The sequence below is a fragment of the Anopheles coluzzii genome, chromosome 2, assembly GCF_943734685.1.
Source record: "Anopheles coluzzii chromosome 2, AcolN3, whole genome shotgun sequence".
In the NCBI taxonomy this organism is placed as follows: Eukaryota; Metazoa; Arthropoda; class Insecta; order Diptera; family Culicidae; genus Anopheles; species Anopheles coluzzii.
The window spans coordinates 43,690,278-43,708,214 of record NC_064670.1 but is presented as its reverse complement, the minus strand read 5'-3'; the positions used below and the strand labels follow the sequence as shown (position 1 = coordinate 43,708,214).

Below are 17,937 nucleotides of genomic sequence, written 5' to 3'. Positions count from 1 at the left end.
AAGATGTTTCTATTTCGCCCATCATGAACTGGTATAATGACCGTTGATTTTAGACGTTTTTCGAGGGCAGCCGATCTCCGGTTTGACATTTCGGTCGCGTGACAGCACGAGCTTGGTGAAAAGAGACGAACCGAGTTGTCCACGCGATTACAGAGTCACCCCATCTCCCTCGTCGGTACATTTCAGGTAAACGAAATACAGTTTGTTAATTGTATAATAGTTAGGAAAAGTGCTGCAAATAACAAATCCTTGTAATGTTTTTGTAATTACAGCCATCCAATTAGCTAGTATCAGTGTATGTGCAGTAGAATTTGTACGGGTTGTGGAGTGTGATCTCTCCCCTGTAGCGGTACCGTAGGAAGATATAACCTATTCGCTTGGAAGAAGAAGAAGACTAGATTGGATGAGTCTGTTTTGCTGTTATCTAAAATTTTGTTAAATGGCATTTTTAGTTCGAGGCAGCATCAATTCGGTACGGTCGTGGAGTCGCAGCTACGCTTCAATGTCGAAGAAAGTACGTATCATGTGGTAGAAGATTATTGCGGCCCAGTGGCAGTGTGCGTTGTTGCTAACCTCTCAACCTTTCCTCTCCTTCATTCGTTCATTCCACCCGGGCTCTCCACCGTACCGTGTTGTGCGTGCACACGATCGACACCCACCCATCCCATCCGGTTGTGGCATTCGGGCGCTTCCGACGACTGCCGACGACGTCGACACCTGCTGTTTCCGTTGCCACGGACACGCAACAACAATCCCGGGGGCCCGTGACGGCGAACGTGCTAACCGCGGACGCATCACCCACCACCGAAGCAGGGTCTGGTTTTGGGTGTTTACTCGTCCGAGGGCAAGGATGAGGTGAAGTTTACGCCGTACGCTCAAAAGTACAACGAATCAACAGCTGGAAAGTTGCTGGAGCAGATTAATATGTAAGTATATGGAGGATGCATGTTTGCTGGGGTTGAGTTTCCCCGTCCCGACTGGTGCGCTAGCCATAACACTTTCCTATTGTTCTGTGTTCCAATCGCTCTTCACTTTTCCTATCTTATCGCACATTTTTTTCTGTCAGCTCTTCATTCCTTATTTTTTATTGCTATGTGTTTCATTCTCCTATTGCTTGGTGTAAAGTTGCATTACCTAAATATCTCCCCTCACTGTTGTGTAGCTGTCCCTAATAGTGCACAATGGAGTTGCATCCGTATTCCCTTTAGTGTCGTTTACTGTTCAAAACAAAAGCTCCGATACGGCTGCACCACCACAACCGTTCCAATTCTCCTGGGCAAAGTTGCCGAATGTATTTTAGGTTTAGGATTTATGATACCGAAAATCGCTATCGTGTGACCTCGTTCTTCTTTTCATAATGCGGCATATGTCCGCCAGTGATGGAGCCCCAAATGCAAAATTGAACGGTGTTATTTAAAATAATGCGCTTCGGAACGTTGACACCTAGCGCCGCTCTATCTTTCCGCTACTGGGATGCTGGTTTGGAAAAAAAGAATCGTGTTGCCATATCTAATCTCCCGCCCAGTTCAAACTTGTCTTTGCGTTAGTGCAAATGATAAGAAAGTCACTCTGCCAGGAGGATACTTTAGTGGGCAACTTCAAGCATTGCGATTACATTGCACCATGGTAGCTGATGGTTGGTAACAGACTTTTAATCTATCCCACAGTGTCAATGTTTGCACGTCTTTGAAGATTACGTACGATATGCACAAGCATGCACTGAACTTCTTTACACATATGGCTGCTGATTCGCTATCCTTGCGAGAATCACTTTTCGAGCGCGTGGGATCATCCTGCCAAAAGGCAGGGAATGCGGGCTATTTCGTCGCATATCGATCGGCAAGCGCGGGCATATGCCGGGAGTCCGGGGTCAAACCTAAAAATAGTTTGCTTACCCCGAGCGCACCAAAGCGCAATCGTTATTGTCACTCGTACTCTCCTTCCATTATTCCGTTTGTGTTTCGTTATCATTAGCATCATGTGCACCATCGTCGTCGCATTTACGCGACACACCGACGAAAAATCGTTGCTGAGTCGTTTCACGGGCCTGCTTTGTTTCAGTGCCACTACCACCCATAATCGGCCGGTGTGTGTGTTAGTAACGCCAGCGTGTAAGCGTACCATATACCTGGTAGCAGAGACTTTATCGTCTGTTCTGTCTTCCCGGCTTGTGCAATTGCCGCCAATGTCCTGGTGCTTGTTAATATCGATAAGTTCGTTGGCAAATTTCCGCTTCCAGCAGACGCTTTCCCTACACACACCTCGGGCTGCTTGTGTCGCTTCTCCTACCCAACCCCTTCTGCTTCATAGCGCGTTGGGGGAAAAGTCACAGTTGAAGGACAGTTCGTGACTTGCTGGAAAATCGCAATGAGTGGCAACAACAAAGTGGCTTTTTCAATTTTCAAATCGAGGACAGCGTTTTGTTTGCTGTGTTCTCCTCTTCTCCCCGTTGTTTTTTTTTTGCCTTGTGTGACATACAGCCGGTGCACGGTTATTAGTACCGCGTCATGGCTATTAAAGTTCGCCAAGCACTACGAGAATGAATGTGAACATGAAAAGCCGTATCTTGCATTTCCGGTCATATGGGTCAGAAGTCATAATCCCTCGCCCAATTGCGCTACGTATTGTTTGTGCATTATTAAATCCACTGCACTTGAATACAGTACGACAATAAATATCACATTTTGGTGGCGGTGAAGGTCCGCTTGGCGTACCCGTACCGAATCGATTTTTTTTTATCTGCATGTGTGAAATTAAATGCCGGGTTTAAACCTGATGCAGGCGAAATGTATGTCGCATGTGGTAATGTATCTTCCAGAGGCTGAGTCAATTTTTTGGAAACAATTCAAATCAACCCCTCTTCCTCACAACACCACTTTTAGGGTATCGGGTTTAAGGTCGACAAGCATGTGTATGATGTGCGCCAAAGTAGCCTCCGGGGTGGATAAAAGGATACTGCAAATTCATTTATTTATCTACCTGGCTTGCTTCGCACGCTTCGGGCCACTGTGTGGGGTTGGCTGATGAATGGTTTAAAAATGGTAGAAAAGAATTCGATACTCCAGCACATTTGGTAGTTTGCCATCCATATTTACTCCTGATCGTAATCCTGATCTCTATTTGTGCTGTGCAAATTGTTCAGCAAACATGTGGCTCATGGCGAGCATCGTTTTTTTATGGCTGATACTGCGGCTCATCCGGCAGCGGTATAGGTTTTGCCAAATTCATTTCCAAATCTGTTTCCGTTGTCTTTAATGTTCTGTCCTGTCTGTACTGACTATATGCTATGTGTATGTCTATATTGTAGCATCTTCTTCGCCTCAATGCGTCTTGATGTACGATTGGCTGATTTTAATTTGAATACAATTGCTGATTAAAGGATTCGGTACAAAAGTACAATAATGAATATTATTTCTCCACAGAGCAATGCATTTATCGACTGAAGCTTCTCGATATTCGTTAAAAGCTAGAAAGCTAGAAAGTTATGGATTATTGTTCCAATTAATACTTGTGATCGAATATCTTTTTGCCAGCAACGTTAAGCTTTCGGCAATTGTTTACAAAAATGGCACCGATTACCAGCATCGTTCCTTTTGAGGAGAAATGTTTCCCTTTCTAAGCATTGATGAAGATTAGAATGTTGGCCTATAAGTAAAGCATATACAGTGTGATCAGCGAAAATGTGAACACAGCGAAAATAGTAACTTCTTGAGCTTTTGCACTGCTATCTATTTCTTTCTGTCAAAAAAGAACGCTCTTCTATTTTCTATCTTTTTATCTAATTTGATTCTAAAAGACCTTCGAATGGGGCGGATGGAGCACAGATTGGTTCCTGTTTAGGACGTCGGTGTTACCGATGTGTCGCGTTGCAACTACTCTTAATTAGTGCAACACGCTTATCTATACTGGTGGAGGATATCGCTATCTTTGTTTGGCGGGTTCGTTACAGCGCACACGTTTGCAGCGTGTGACGGAAGCTGTATGAGCCGGTGGAAATGTTATTTGACATTAAATTAATCGCTTTCAAAAGCCATCATTCCGGTTGTATTTAATTCTCCTGTAGTAGAATCACTCGAGATATATCACCCATATCTTTTGCCACGCGTTGTGTTATTCCATTTCCTCTAGAACGCAGCTCCAAACCTCCCTTTTTGAAAAGATCAGACGTGCAAGCAACAGCTCAATACTTTTCCCCTTTATTTTCGCCTTTGTGTTTTCGTTTCAGATCCACTGTTATGTTCTAAGCCCCAACCTGGTGCACACTTTTGCAAACGATAGCAAAGCAAAGCGAATAAGCACAGTGCGCGAGAAAAATGCAAACATTCATTTTAGAGAACTCGACTTTCTCTAAAGCACACCCATACGATATAGTGAAAGTGTATAGGAAAAGATAACAGACAGTTCAACTGTACGACGGATATACACGTCGCGCGTAACGCAGTTTGTTCATTCGAAGATGATGTTGTTGATTTGTAAAAAAAACACACACTGCACAGCTTAATCGTCTTAATAAGTTCAGTTTTTGAAATGTTTTAAAGTTTATTGGTGTGATTCGGGTTTGAGTTACGTACGATATGCTTTTACTGTGACTTCCGGCTAGAAACAATCGTTTCTGTTAAGCGCTATCTGTAGACGAGTTGTGTTTGAGTGCTCTAATCTATCCAATCGATTAACTCTATACAACATTTGTCTAGTGCGTTAGTGAGTGTGGTGAAATGGTTAATCGTTCATATTGCAAGGTTTTAATGCGGTACCAGGGAGAAGAAAATCAGTGAAAAAAACATCATCACTCAGTGATTTTCTTGGGCAACGATTCCCACGCACGATTGTGTTTGCCTTCTGCCGGATGGTTTTTACTATCCACGCCTGTGCCGCTACCTCAAACAGAGTGATTCAGCCAAGATGTCCTCAGGAACGGTTGGTGGTGGTGGTGGAGGCGGTGCAGGCAGCAGTAGTAGTGCGGGCGGTGGGCCCGGCGGTGCCGGTAGCAGCAGCGGTAGCAGCAGCAGCAACAGCAACACCAACAACAAGAAACGGCTCGCCACCCTGAACGGCATCCCGACCAGCGTGGACGACAAGACGAACGACTTCCTCTGCCCGATCTGCTTCGACATCATCAACGAGGCGTACATCACGCGGTGCGGACACACGTTCTGCCACCAGTGCATAGCGCGTTCGATCGACGTCGCGAAAAAGTGCCCCAAGTGCAACTATCCGCTCGCGTCCCACGAGCACATTGTGCCGAACTTTCTGCTAAACGAGCTCATCACCAAGCATCGGCTGAAAGGCGGGGGCGGTGGCGGTGGTGGTGGTCTCCTGCATCGGCACAAGTCCTCCCAGCCCGGTGACAACTCCCCCCAGTTCCACACGGGCGGTGCGTGTGGTGGTGGTGACGCGAACGCTGGCGGTGAAGGCGACACATTGAAGCACTTTCTGGCGACGGAATCGAAAAAGCTGTCCCTCTCGGACGTGAACGTGATGCTCGAGATACTGACGCAGCGCAAAACGCTGCTCGAGGCGGAATCCTGCGCCGCCCAGAACCGGTTGCTGCACGAATTCCTGAAGCATCTGCTAAAGCAGAAGGAGCAGCAGCAGCTACAAATTGCGAACGAGATCGCACTCATTCGAAGCGACCTGCTGGACGTGGAGAAGGTGCTGAAGGATGTGCAGAGCAGCTGCCCGACGGTGGCGGAGGTGGAGCAGAGCGTGCGGGACGAAAAGGACGAGCACGTGGTTGCGATCAAGCGAGAAATCATACAAATCATAGACACGATCGATAACATTACAGTACCGTCGAACCGTTCGCTCGTCGACGACACGTGCTCGAATGTGACCGAATCGTACGAGGGATTCAATTTGCACGGGACTCGCCGGGGTGGCCATGGTGGCTCGATTTCAGGTGGATCACTTTCGTCCAACCCTTCATCCTTTCTGGCCCGCAAACAGCGAATGTATCAGCATTTCGATGATTTCGTGCAATGTTACTTTGCGGCCCGCAGCGAAGACCTGTACTTCGGCAAGGATCGCTCGTGCAGCTCCGATTCGCTCGGCGTAGGAGAGCGGTCTACCTCGAGTGGGGCGAGCATCGGCACGGGGACAGGCATCGGCGGTGGCAGCTTAAGCTCCGACCGCTTGATGGGTGGTGGGGTGCATCCGTCGGCGGCGGCGGCAGCGGCGCCATCGAACGCGTCCAGCCAATCCAATCTAGACACCACGCGGTCTAGTGGCCGCTCGTCGCTGGACACCTTCCGGGAGAGCCTGATCAAGTTCTCCAAGTACAGTGCGCTGCGGCCGCTGGCCACGCTGAACTACTCGAACGATTCCAACTACGTCTCGACGATCGTGTCAAGCATCGAGTTCGACAAGGACAGCGAGTACTTTGCGATCGCGGGCGTTACGAAGCGAATCAAAATTTTCGACTACTACACCGCGATACGGGACGCCGCGGTCGACATAAACTATCCGATCAACGAAATGACCTGCAATAGCAAAATTTCGTGCGTCATCTGGAACAGCTACTTCAAGCAGGTGTTGGCGTCCAGCGACTACGAAGGCATTGTCACGATCTGGGATGTGCTGACGCGCACGCGAACGAAAACGTTCGAGGAGCACGACAAGCGCTGCTGGTGCGTTGACTTCAACGAGGTCGACACGCGGCTGCTGGCGTCCGGGTCGGACGATGCGCGGGTAAAGCTGTGGTCGCTGAACGTGGACCATTCCGTGGCGACGATCGAGGCCCGCGCCAACGTGTGCTGCGTCAAGTTCAATCCAAAGAGCTCCTGCCATCTGGCGTTCGGGACGGCGGACCACTGCGTCAATTACTACGATCTGCGCAATCTCAAGCAGCCGCTCTGTCTGTTCAAGGGACACCGGAAGGCGGTGTCGTACGTCAAGTTTCTCAACACGGACGAAATCGTGTCGGCCAGTACGGACGGCCAGCTGAAGCTGTGGAACATCAACTCGCCGCCGTTCTGTCTGCGCTCCTTCACCGGGCACATTAACGAGAAGAACTTTGCCGGGCTGGCGACGAACAACGACTATCTGGCGTGCGGCAGCGAGGATAACTCACTCTGCGTGTACTACAAAGGGCTGTCCAAGCAGCTGTTTAACCTGAAGTTTTCCAGCAGCAGCACGAGCGGGAGCGGCGGTGCGGGCGGAAGTAGCGCCGCCGGCACCGGCAGCAGCAGTGGCATTGGCAACAGCAGCTCGCGCACCAGCGGCCTCCAGTCGACGGACATGGAGCGCAGCAATTCGGAGGGGAACGAGTTTGTGTCGGCTGTTTGCTGGCGCAAGCAGAGCAACATCATCATTGCCGGGAACAGTGAGGGCGTGATTAAGATTCTGGAAATAGTGTAAACCGCGACTGCTTCGCTTCCAAAGGAATGGTGGCTCTGGGTGTGGGGGTGGTACAGTAAGTTGGGTGGGTTTGCGTGAGCAGCTTTCATTTTCGATGCAGACGAGCGCGCGAGCGAAAACGGTTGAGGCGCGCTTCGGAGCGGATGAATGCAATAGGATAGGTTACTACTATATAACGGATTGCAATAGCTGTATAAAAAAGGTAAACGTTATTTAGTGAATAGACACGTTTCAATCCAAGCGTGGGTTGTTTTTTGTTTGTTTGTTTTGTTTTTTTCGTAGCAAGAAAATAAGACAAATGCCGTAGGTGCGCCCTGTACCATGATCGTGTTCCGTGTTTTAATTCCACAGCACGCACAGAAGCAGAGAAAATCCATTTTAGATCGTTGTTCTTAGACAGTTAGCAAAGTAGCTAACACGCATCACCCAGTGCAATTAACGTCGTGTAAGAGTGTGTGATAGCCATGACGTTTTCATTTCAGCTATTTTATATGCATTTGGACACCGTTCAAGAAAGACTAAGCACTCATCCTTGCTTTCCATGGTTAGCGCACAGGCATTCCTTTCCTCTTTTTTCGAGCATACCAATTTAGACAAACATGAATTCAGTATCGTATGATGAGCATTCGGTTCTGTGAGCAAATAGTTTCTTTCTTGTCATCTATTTATTTGCAGTGCTCTTGTTATACGTTAGTTGAATATGTAAGATAGACATACGTTTGATAGTTTAGGCAGTTTATTGCTAAGGCTGTTTAAAATTATTCGAAAGTGTTTTGCTAATGCGTCTGCGTCCTTCCCAAAACCAAACTCGTTCGAATAGCGTCCTAGTCTTGCGGTGGACTATTGTGTAGAGGTGCCAACAGTTTATTTTCAGTACAACTATACTTCCAAGGATAAAAGTCACTATGATGACGTATTTACTGTTGCATGAGCAACCGGAAGGCAGGAGTAAGGGAAGAGAAAACAAAGAGAGAACTTGCTATTTTTGTACAGTAGGAAATACATGTAGAAGGATGTGTAGCGAACGTCGTGGCTTTTGGAAATGCGATCGGGTAAAACATGCAACAAAATGTAGACAACTACTATTCCGGATTAATTGATGTTTTAGGATCTAGCGATACAATTTTAGAATTTGTTAACATCTATTTCGTCCATTTAAGTTAATTTAATTAGGTTCATATTACAGTTGAAGCTGATTCTTTCCTTAACCAAGCGAAATAAAATGTCCGTTCAAATCTCTTTCGTACTGCAAGCGGTCTAAATGAGCAGCGTCTGTTTGTTTTTCGTACGCGCCGACCATAACCATAACGCGCCGACCGTGTGAGTTAGTGGAACATTGTCTAAGATTAACAATTCCGTGCTTTTCTCCCCCCGCTACCATGCGCTGCTTTAGCTGCGGTCCGGTAAAAGCTGGCCAGACGCGAATTTTCTGGGAGCTCGGTAAGTTTCCAGCGGTAGCGGTAGCCGGTTTGGGCGATGCTTCCAAATGGGACGAGCTGGACGAGATCGATGGAGCGAAGGAAAACGTGCGCATTGCGGCCGCGGCCGGTGTCCGCGCCCTGTCGGCGAACAAGATCGCCGACATCGCCGTGGAAGACATGGAGCATCCGCAGCAGGCGGCCGAAGGTGCCACCCTGGCCAACTACAAGTTTCAGGCGTTCAAGAGCAAGGAAAAACAAACGCCGCTGCCCGCGGTAAGCTTCGCGGAGGATGCCAGCGGGAAGGCCGATTGGGATCGGGGTGTGATCATTGCCGAGGCGCAAAACTTTGCCCGCGTGTGAGTATTAGCATCCTCGTTTGAAGTGTGATTTGGTTTGTGCGTTGTAAAACTATGAATCCGCTTTCGCAATCGTCGCCATTTAGATTGATGGAAACACCGGCCAACCATATGACGCCCACCATTTTCGCGGATACCGTCAAGCAACGGCTCGGCGCTGCCAACGTCGAGGTCGTCGTGCACGATGAAGCTTGGGCGAAGGAGAAAAAGATGGGTTCGTTCCTCTCGGTTACGAACGGTTCGAACGAACCGGCCCGCTTCCTGGAGCTGACGTATCGTGGATCCCAGGACGAACAGTGCGTGGCGCTGGTAGGCAAGGGCATCACGTTCGATTCCGGTGGCATCAGCCTGAAGCCGTCCGCCAACATGGACCAGATGCGTGCCGACATGGGCGGTGCAGCGAACGTGGTGTCGACCATACTGGCCTTGGCACAGCTGAAGGCACCGGTGCACGTGAAAGGGTTTGTGCCGCTGTGCGAAAACATGCCAAGCGGCACGGCCACCAAACCGGGCGACGTGGTTTACGCAATGAATGGCAAGAGCATCTGCGTGGATAACACCGACGCCGAGGGGCGTCTTATATTGGCGGACGCGTTATGTTACGCCTCGACGTAAGTTTAAACTGGTTTAAACTTAAACCTTTTTTTGTTTGGTTTCTCGTCAACATCTCGACTAACAAACCACTTGGTGTGTGTGGTGTGCTTCGCATGTGTTTTCCCCTTTTTGCAGCTTCAATCCAAAGTTCATCCTGGACATTGCGACCCTGACCGGTGCCATCAAGGTAGCGCTGGGCGATTGCGTGTCGGGCGTGTTTTCCAGCAACAACAAACTGTGGGAGACGATCCACGAGGCGGGCTCGCAGACCGGTGATCGGGTGTGGCGCATGCCACTGTTCAAGCACTACAGCGACCAGATGTGCGACCACAACGGTTACGATCTGAACAACCTGGGCAAGGGCAAGGGCGGCGGATCCTGCACTGCCGCTGCATTCTTGCGCGAGTTCGTGCCGAAGGGTACACCGTGGCTGCACGTAGATATCGCCGGCGTGATGGGCGATTGTAGCGATCAAAGCTACACCGGGTCGAAGGGCATGTCGGGCCGCCCGATGCGTACGCTCGTCGAGTTCGTTACCAAGGCGGGTAGCGCTTAAAGCAGGCAATGAAGCAACAGTTTGTTTGTTTGTTTGTTTTTCTTTTCTTCGTTGCATTTAGTGACGATTCTACAAGTTTACTGACTTTGTACAACACCAGTGTTGTGGATAGCATTTCCGGGGGACTACTTCTATAAACCGTATGCATTTTATGGTCACGCAGTGCGCTGTGGTAGTTCCTTACCCGCACTCGGTTTTGTTTTGCCATCGAGCTAACATTAGCATCACTTCTTTTTCAGCATTAAATATTATTCAATCGATCAAGCGAAGTATTTTCAGCAGTAGCACCCAACATACATCCGTTTGGTTTTTGTTTACATGCTAACCATTTGTTTTATTTGTTAGAAATGTGGCAAAGGTTGTTGGTTAATAAATAGTCAATGCATAATTACTTGAGGACTGTGTTTTTTCGTTTCCGGCATGCACATTCATATCCGAAACAAAAAGTCTGAGAACAGTTTGAATGAGCTTAAAAAGCGCTACCATGTGCATTCGTGACTGGTAAAATACTGTGACAACCTTAGCGTAAAGCTTGGGGAAAAAACATATTACGGTAAAACAAAACGGTATTACGGTGCAGTATAATGCGTACAATACACCTCTAACTCTACCACCCGAAGAGCGTGTCTCCGTCGCGGAGGTTGAAAGTACCATCAAATGTCTTCGAAACATGAAGGCCCCGGGCTTGGATGGAATCTTCAATATTTTCATCAAAAATCTGCAAAATCGAGCAATGACCCAGCTGTCTCTTACTCAACATCTTCCAGCAAGCCTGGAAGCGCGCTAAAGTGATCCCAATCCAGAAACCCGAAAAGGATCCAACACTTCTATCCAGTGACCGATCGACCGATAAGCTTGCTAAGCGCGCTAAGTTCAACAAACTGTTAGAAAAAAAAAACATATGTCAATTTGGTCAACGATCTTCAAATTATTACGGCAGAACAGTTTGGATATTCGGTCCGGGCACTCAACAGCGCACCAGCTGATTCGACTGCACAACAAGCGAGTTCCAACGCTGTTGTTATGCTTGACGTGGGAAAAGCATTTGAAAATGTGTGGCCTGATGGGCTTGTCCATGAACTGTATCAGTTCAAGCTCCCGTTATTCTTGGTCAAGCTGATCAAGAACTTCCTGCAGCAGCGCACCTTCCTTGTTGTCATCGGCCCATATACTTTGGAAGTGCAGCATGATACGGCGGTCGTACCCCAGGGCAACGTTCTGGGTCCGTTTCTGCATCTGCTGTTCACGGCGGACCTTCCTGCTTTTCCTAGATAGGCTCCCAGTTTTTTTAAATTGATTTTTATAGAGGATTTAGTGGTGCCCAGTTGTTTTTGTTTGCAGACAACACGGCAATCGCCACGAAAGGTAGAACACCAGCAGAACTCAGGCGCGGCGCTCAGCGTTTCTTTGGACATACTACAGGGTTTATGTTGGTGAATGGAGAATCCGCATCAACAACGCGAAGACCCAAGCCATGATTGTCCCACATTGGCTAAGGTGTCAGCTACTAAACCCGAATGGCCACCAACTAACTGTGGGAGGAAGAACAATCCATTGCGGATGCCCCTCGCTGGACCAGGTTAGAAGAGTTGTACGATAAAACCAGTACACATCCAATATATGAAATAACAGGACGCTTTAAAGAAAAATGCGCAACATCAGATTTTCCCCTTCTAAGGGCACTTTCTTGAATTGTTAGCACCTTTTTTCTTTCTCTCTTTCTTTTCTTTTGATTTTCTTCTTCTTTTATCTTCTGCTCTTGCTCTGATAGTGTAAAGTAGATAAGTAAGTTTAATTTTAGTTTAGTTTAATTTAGCGTAATCAAAGGGCTCTAGGTCTAATATCGTTCTGTTTAAAATCAAAATCAAACCTGGTAAAATCATCGTTACGAAATCGAGCGTTACGCAAAATCTCGCAAAACAAATGTATTTATGAAATTAAAAGAAAAATAGTAAAAACAGCAAACATATATTCTGATCTGCATCTTTGTGGCAACCATCATACTCCACTCTCTCTCTCTCTCTCTCTCTCTCTCTCTATACTGGTTGAACAATCAAAATATAACCCAGCTGGCCTCGCTTGCACCTTCACAAAACCACGCTTGTCATCAGTTCAGTTCCGTTTCCCGCCAATATGCTGTTGTCGTTGTCGTTACCGCAGCGCAGTCAAAAGTTGTTTATGTTGTTTACACACCGTTGTCCGGGAAACGTGTCTCCGCCCCGGGGCCAAAACTTTATTGAAGAGCTGGAAAGAAACTTTGTTCGGCTTTATCGTGTTCCGTTGCTTTTTTGTCGCTTTTGATTGTAGTTTACAACATGGAGAGTAACTTTGTGTCGGTGTTTAAGCTGGATGGCGTTCCCATACTACCACCATTGGTAAGAATAGTTTTTTGCTCGCTTTGCACTGTTCCTACAGATTGGTCCTTATGTGTAAGTTTCCACTGGTGCCGCTTAACAGGTTAACGATGAGGTGCGTGCTGCCGTGGCTATTTACCGGCAGAAGGCAATGGAAATTGAAAACCGTCTGCAGGAGAAGAGAAGGGCCTCGGCCGTAAACAACTGTGTCGTTTCCCAGTCTGTCGATGAAAACAACGGTGCGACCAAGGATGTAGAAGCGGTATCGACTCTAGACGCGAGTAACACTGCACACAGTCCAACATCTGAAAGTACTGCCGAAGCACAAGCTTGTGAGAGTGTAGCAATAACTCCTGTAGAAGTTGCAAACGATGCTGGTCCAATTGCATCGCTTAATGTTCTGGAACGTACGTCTGCTGTGATTCCGCCATCGCCGAAATTGTTACCGGATGAAGTTTGGCGCGGCCAAGAAGAATTAGGAACCCTCGAAACAAAGGAAACGGATGAGAAGGATACAAGTAATTGCAACTCACTGTCCACCCAAAGGTTGCAATCTGATCCAGAGCAACCGTCCTGGCAGTCGCCGACAAGAACAGTTACACCAACGTCCGAGGAAGCGTTGCCATGGTTTCCTTTGGTACGATCAAACACTTTCAACCTGGAGAAGCCCAGTGTAGATTTGATGAATTTGCAACGAGTCGGTCATTCCACGCCAATTGATCGTCCCCGGGTCAATCCGGTCGTTCAGTCGACGGATAGTCCCAAACAGCATCAAAACCCGCCCGATCAAAGCAAACCAATCGAGGCAGCCCGTAATGCATTTGCAGACAGAGAAAATACACCCGTAAAATCCGCAATCGGTGCATCTGTAGTGCAGGGGGTTAATCAATCAATCGGAGAGCAAAAGAAACCGGACACGGATCCGGCAAAATGCCGCCCGAAACGAAAAACGGCCTCACGCCGGATTAGCCACTCGTCGGCTGGATCCGGACGAGCCTCCGAGCGCGCATTCGAGAGTGTTGCGCAAGCGCTTACCACGCACGAGCAGCGCATGCTGGAGCTGTTGAAGCGGCAGGAGGAGGAACGGCTGATGTTGGAGCAAAGTTTTCGCGAAAAAACGCAGGAACTGGTAGCACTGTGCGCGAAAACGCTCACGATCGACGAAGGCAATGGTATGCTGGCAGGCAACGGCGAGAACCACTTGAGCATGTCGGTTTCCGGGACCGTTCGCACCAAAACTCCGGACCTTCATACGGCCTCGAGCGTAAGCCAACTGTCGCTGTGCGATGTGTCTTACGATTCGTGTACCGATACGGACGACGCCGCCTACCAAACATGCCAGGCAAACGGAACTTCGGAGGAGAATGTTGATAACAACAGTGAGCTTACGTTGACCGGGAATCAATCGTTCACCAACGATGCTGGAAGGACAATCCGTTCATCCGTTCGCCGTACAGCAAACCGCACTCCGGACCGCAATGGAAACGAAGAGTTTAGTCTTCTGCCACAGCGAATGTTGGAGCTGCAGCAGCACAGGGCGGCTACCATTATCAATGCTTACGCTCGGGGCTATCTAACGAGACGTCTGTTCAAAACGGACGAAGTGCAAAGCATCAAACGCACGATCGCCGATATTGTGTGCTTCATCATCAGCTTACAGTCGGAGGGTACGGGGCGGAGCAGGGACACGAACCTGGCTACTGCAGCCCTTCGTCGCGATGCCGGCAAGCACATTGCTTCCTGTCTGGACCGGTTGCACGACATATTCGTAAACTTTACCACGCCAGAACGTCTGCAGATGATCCGGCGTGATCGCAGTTTATAGCGCAAACCCACACTGCCAACGCATCGCCAGCTGCAGAGTTCCTAAGCCATGTTTTGCACTCTTTTTGGGAGAACATATTTACCCCTTTACCCGCTGATCACCGCAGCACCGAAATAAATCAAACACGTTTCGATCATTTCCGACTCCTTTATTATTTTGTCTTGTTCCATGTTCTTGTTCGTGCTAAGGGTTTTAGGAAGCAGTGAAACCCGTTGGTTCTATTTTCCATTTCGCAGCGCATCTCTTGCGATCTACACCCCGAGGATCGTCATAAAGACTCCGGAACGGGTGGACCAAAAAACGGGGAAACAGAACGAAACACTACATTCGAATAATTTGGGGGAAAGTTGAATGAAGGTTAAAAGGAAACAATCGTGTTTTAAGGAAATCTGTCAACACGACGCGAGCGATCCGTCCGATTGCGCGAGGAAGGGGGGGGAAAGAAACAGATCGATTAGAAAGCGAGCACACATTTTACATACGATCATTGCAAATGCCAAGGCACGATCGCTATATTATCTTCTTTTGCTGATAATAGTCTTTTTCCTATACATGTTTTATACTTAAGAAAACGGAAGAAAAAGGGCGCTGTCCTCTGTGGCACGTGAAAGCGCCGGGGGAAAAGCACCGTTTAGTATGTGTGTTAGTTTTGATTTTTGTACACCATAATTACAGGGACCGGGGAGCGATGGAGATAACAAAGAGGGACAATTTTGGCGCAAGTGATCAACGAGGAATGTTTGCTGGTGGGTGTATGCCAAACGTGCTGGTAGGTTTGCGGGTGAGCTCGTTGGGTGTTACACGTGGTCTGGCTCTCTGCTTTTTTTTACCGACGAACGCGTTTACCCGTAGAAGTACGGTTTGCTGATTTGCCTAGTAGTTGCTGTAATTTGTAAGGGGAAACCTTTTTGATTTTGTTTTTGTTTTCGCTGCTAAATACTGCTGCACTGTTGCTGTACTTTCTTTGATGCCTTAACTTCTTTCCTAGCTGTGTTATCGCCAACGGTTGATGTCTGTCGAGGGCCTTAACCATACAACGAAACGGTAGACGAAGAAGCAATCGAACTCAGAGCGTGAGAGGGGAGGGGAGGGCACGAAGCGCCACCGCTCGCGCCAGTCTCAGGTGAGTGAGCCGCTGTGAAACTCGGACACGCTACCTCGTCCACGGCCTCTTCCACGGCCTCGACCTCTACCGCGTCCCCTGCCCCGCCCGCGTCACCTTCGACCGTCTCCCAGGCCCACTAGATCTGGAAGTAGAAGTAGCATCGAGAATTGCGTTAAGTCCACCGCCCGTCTCCTAAACCCGCGTACACCACCAGTAGGACCGATCCGGACAGTTGGCTCACCTATATTGCTAGCCGTTTTCTCCAAGTAAGCCAGCGGGCCCTGAAGATTCGGACCAGCGCCCGGGGGGAAACCGGGGCCCCCACCCGCCTGTCCGACGCCCCGCGGGATGCCACCCTGCTGAAACATTTGCGCATTGGAGGCGCCCATCGGCATCGATTGCTGCATTTGCTGTTGCATCTGTTGCTGCTGCACCTGCATCTGCTGCATTTGCTGCTGCTGATGCTGGCTCTGCATCTGGAAGGTTACGATTATGGCCCTTTTTAGTGCTGCAACATCAAGCTCGCGTAGTGCCGGGAGTGCTTACCTGCATGGGCAGGTTCATGCCGCCGCTTGCCATCATCCCGGCAGGGCCACCACCGGGTGCACCACCGGCCAGATTGCCACGCATGTCCGGCGGCATCGATTGGATCGGTTTGTTAAAGTTCTGCTGATCCGAGAGCAGCTGCTTCCAGGACTCAATCTTCTCGTAATGCTTGCGTATCAGCTCGTCCTTTCGGCCGATTTCTTGCTTTAGGTCGAAGTTTTCCTCCTTCAGCAGCAGATCCGGTTTGAGGGCGGAAAGCAGAAACCGCTTCTGCAGAAAGAACGCTTCCATCTGCCGGGCGAGATCGATGAACTTGAGCGTGGTTTGATCCACCTCTACCTTGATTTCATCCTTGTCGATTCCAGTGGCCGATTCTTCCTTCGTTAGCGCGTGAATACACGACTGCAAGTTTTTGCGCGGAGGAAACAGCAGGAGTTGAGTAATTTTCACAAATCGGCACCATGCCTTGCCTGGCGGCACTGAGGCACGCAAAACCCACCTGAAATGCTTCCTCGAGTTCGTCCACCAAATTGCCACTGCCAACGTTCGACGAGGACGCCATTACTGCGACCCGGCTGCGGGCAGGTCGAGGTCAGCAAAGGAACCTAAATTATCGGAATATTGTTTTATCGATTGCGTGCAGCGGCAAGAAACAACCGGGGGAAAACAATGAATGTTTGTGTTGTTGACGTCCGCATCCCCAAGGTATCTTGACGGTTGTTTTACCTTCAAGGTTTATACTGTTATGGTGTGACGTTGGACCATGTAGTTTCTGCTTCGGAGGACAATTGTACACAATCCGAGTGAACTATAGTTAAAATATTTTTATTTTCATTTTACTCGTTTTCGGTACATGGCGGATTGTTAGCGATATCCTCTTGTCTCGCCTTAAGACGTCGCCTGCATGAGCGTTGCTAACCAACGAAAGATTCGCTACCCTGGCATCAATTGTATCCTCTTCCCGCTCTGCTATGGAATGAAGATATTTATGATACATATCGTCTTTCACAACCAGCAAACTTCGAGGTTCCAGCAGGATGCTTGTTTTGTGCTGCCGCACTAACGATCCACTGCCGCTCTGTCCACTTGCATCTTCCGTCTGCTCGTAGTACTCCAGCACTGTGTGTGAGCCGCAGGAGATCGTTGTGATGGTGGGGAAAAACAGTGGCCCGTCCAAGTGTGGCATTATGCCTTGGCCGGGAAGATATTCGTTGACCAGCACGTGGTTGGCTTTGATGCCTTCCGCGTACACATTCAGCTGATTGATGCGTTCGACGTAATGATGCAGCCAGACAGGAATATCTTCCGCTATCATTCCCTTCGGATGAGGAACTCCACCATAATTTATCAACCGTCTGTTGGACAGCTGTGTCCACCGGGGCCTCGGTGTCTTGTCGACCGCCTGCATTATCGCACACTCTTCTTCCTTTGTAATGAAGTCGGGCAGGTAGTAAATACTCGGTGGACACTGAAAGCGTTTGCAAGCAAGAATTAGACACGAAAAGTGATGAAAGCGCTTGGAGCCAAAAATACACACTTACATTTTGCACGGCAAAGTTCTGCCAAATCATGTTGCTTTAGCTTATTTGATACTGCTTTGCCTGTTGAAACAAATTGTTAATCCTTTCGCAATGAGAGAATCTGGCAGGCATTCCAAAACAAGTGAATTCAAAACAATGCACTGGCATTTAATTTTTTTTTCTATCTCAACACGGTTGCACAAAGTGAGCTATTTTTTTACTTGCTGCTTCACACTGGGATTCCCAATGGACCGTTACGATTTAAAAAATATATCAGTTTTTGTGTATCTTTACAAATTGATGT

The 17,937-nt window shown here is 48.5% G+C and overlaps 5 protein-coding genes across 6 annotated transcripts; 3 read left to right on the top strand and 2 right to left on the bottom strand.

The window, feature by feature from the left end:
• The first annotated feature begins 93 nt into the window (after positions 1 to 93).
• LOC120952627 (uncharacterized) lies at positions 94 to 8,618 on the top strand. 2 transcript variants are annotated; one of them, XM_040372048.2, is made up of 4 exons: positions 94 to 186; positions 273 to 514; positions 814 to 926; positions 4,226 to 8,618. In XM_040372048.2, the coding sequence occupies exon 4, from the start codon at positions 4,903 to 4,905 to the stop codon at positions 7,354 to 7,356; it is 2,454 nt and encodes an 817-aa protein (XP_040227982.1). In that variant the 5' UTR covers positions 94 to 186; positions 273 to 514; positions 814 to 926; positions 4,226 to 4,902; the 3' UTR covers positions 7,357 to 8,618. The 2 variants fall into 2 exon arrangements, with proteins under 2 accessions (XP_040227982.1, XP_040227984.1); XM_040372050.2 differs by having other exon boundaries at positions 811 to 926.
• A 117-nt stretch (positions 8,619 to 8,735) lies between these two features.
• Positions 8,736 to 10,283, top strand: LOC120953492 (cytosol aminopeptidase-like). The gene is made up of 3 exons (XM_040373463.2): positions 8,736 to 9,133; positions 9,220 to 9,744; positions 9,863 to 10,283. Exons 1-3 carry the CDS (start codon positions 8,736 to 8,738, stop codon positions 10,281 to 10,283), a joined length of 1,344 nt encoding a protein of 447 aa, XP_040229397.2.
• Positions 10,284 to 10,899: 616 nt separating this feature from the next.
• Positions 10,900 to 14,605, top strand: LOC120952628 (uncharacterized). Its single transcript, XM_040372051.2, has 2 exons — positions 10,900 to 12,658; positions 12,741 to 14,605. The coding sequence occupies exons 1-2, from the start codon at positions 12,599 to 12,601 to the stop codon at positions 14,460 to 14,462; spliced, it is 1,782 nt and encodes a 593-aa protein (XP_040227985.2). The 5' UTR covers positions 10,900 to 12,598; the 3' UTR covers positions 14,463 to 14,605.
• On the bottom strand, positions 14,596 to 16,787 carry LOC120952629 (mediator of RNA polymerase II transcription subunit 28). The gene is made up of 4 exons (XM_040372052.2): positions 16,613 to 16,787; positions 16,114 to 16,515; positions 15,809 to 16,043; positions 14,596 to 15,709 (listed from the first exon to the last, which is right to left on the bottom strand). The coding sequence occupies exons 1-4, from the start codon at positions 16,673 to 16,675 to the stop codon at positions 15,678 to 15,680; spliced, it is 732 nt and encodes a 243-aa protein (XP_040227986.2). The 5' UTR covers positions 16,676 to 16,787; the 3' UTR covers positions 14,596 to 15,677.
• A 130-nt stretch (positions 16,788 to 16,917) lies between these two features.
• On the bottom strand, positions 16,918 to 17,843 carry LOC120952630 (alpha-ketoglutarate-dependent dioxygenase alkB homolog 6). Its single transcript, XM_040372053.2, has 2 exons — positions 17,655 to 17,843; positions 16,918 to 17,581 (listed from the first exon to the last, which is right to left on the bottom strand). The coding sequence occupies exons 1-2, from the start codon at positions 17,682 to 17,684 to the stop codon at positions 16,928 to 16,930; spliced, it is 684 nt and encodes a 227-aa protein (XP_040227987.2). The 5' UTR covers positions 17,685 to 17,843; the 3' UTR covers positions 16,918 to 16,927.
• Positions 17,844 to 17,937: the final 94 nt, after the last annotated feature.

Bases quoted from the DNA above. Each gene is read 5' to 3' on its own strand.
- LOC120952628 (XM_040372051.2), top strand. From the start codon at position 12,599: ATGGAGAGTAACTTTGTGTCGGTGTTTAAGCTGGATGGCGTTCCCATA. The intron at 12,659-12,740 runs GTAAGAATAGTT...GCCGCTTAACAG, and splicing joins TTCCCATACTACCACCATTG to GTTAACGATGAGGTGCGTGC.
- LOC120952627 (XM_040372048.2), top strand. From the start codon at position 4,903: ATGTCCTCAGGAACGGTTGGTGGTGGTGGTGGAGGCGGTGCAGGCAGC.
- LOC120952629 (XM_040372052.2), bottom strand. From the start codon at position 16,675: ATGGCGTCCTCGTCGAACGTTGGCAGTGGCAATTTGGTGGACGAACTC. The intron at 16,516-16,612 runs GTGGGTTTTGCG...AAAAACTTGCAG, and splicing joins AACTCGAGGAAGCATTTCAG to TCGTGTATTCACGCGCTAAC. The intron at 15,710-15,808 runs GTGAGCCAACTG...TTCTACTTCCAG, and splicing joins GAAAACGGCTAGCAATATAG to ATCTAGTGGGCCTGGGAGAC.
- LOC120952630 (XM_040372053.2), bottom strand. From the start codon at position 17,684: ATGATTTGGCAGAACTTTGCCGTGCAAAAT. The intron at 17,582-17,654 runs GTAAGTGTGTAT...AAACGCTTTCAG, and splicing joins AGAACTTTGCCGTGCAAAAT to TGTCCACCGAGTATTTACTA.
- LOC120953492 (XM_040373463.2), top strand. From the start codon at position 8,736: ATGCGCTGCTTTAGCTGCGGTCCGGTAAAAGCTGGCCAGACGCGAATT. The intron at 9,134-9,219 runs GTGAGTATTAGC...GTCGCCATTTAG, and splicing joins GCGCAAAACTTTGCCCGCGT to ATTGATGGAAACACCGGCCA. The intron at 9,745-9,862 runs GTAAGTTTAAAC...CCCTTTTTGCAG, and splicing joins GCGTTATGTTACGCCTCGAC to CTTCAATCCAAAGTTCATCC.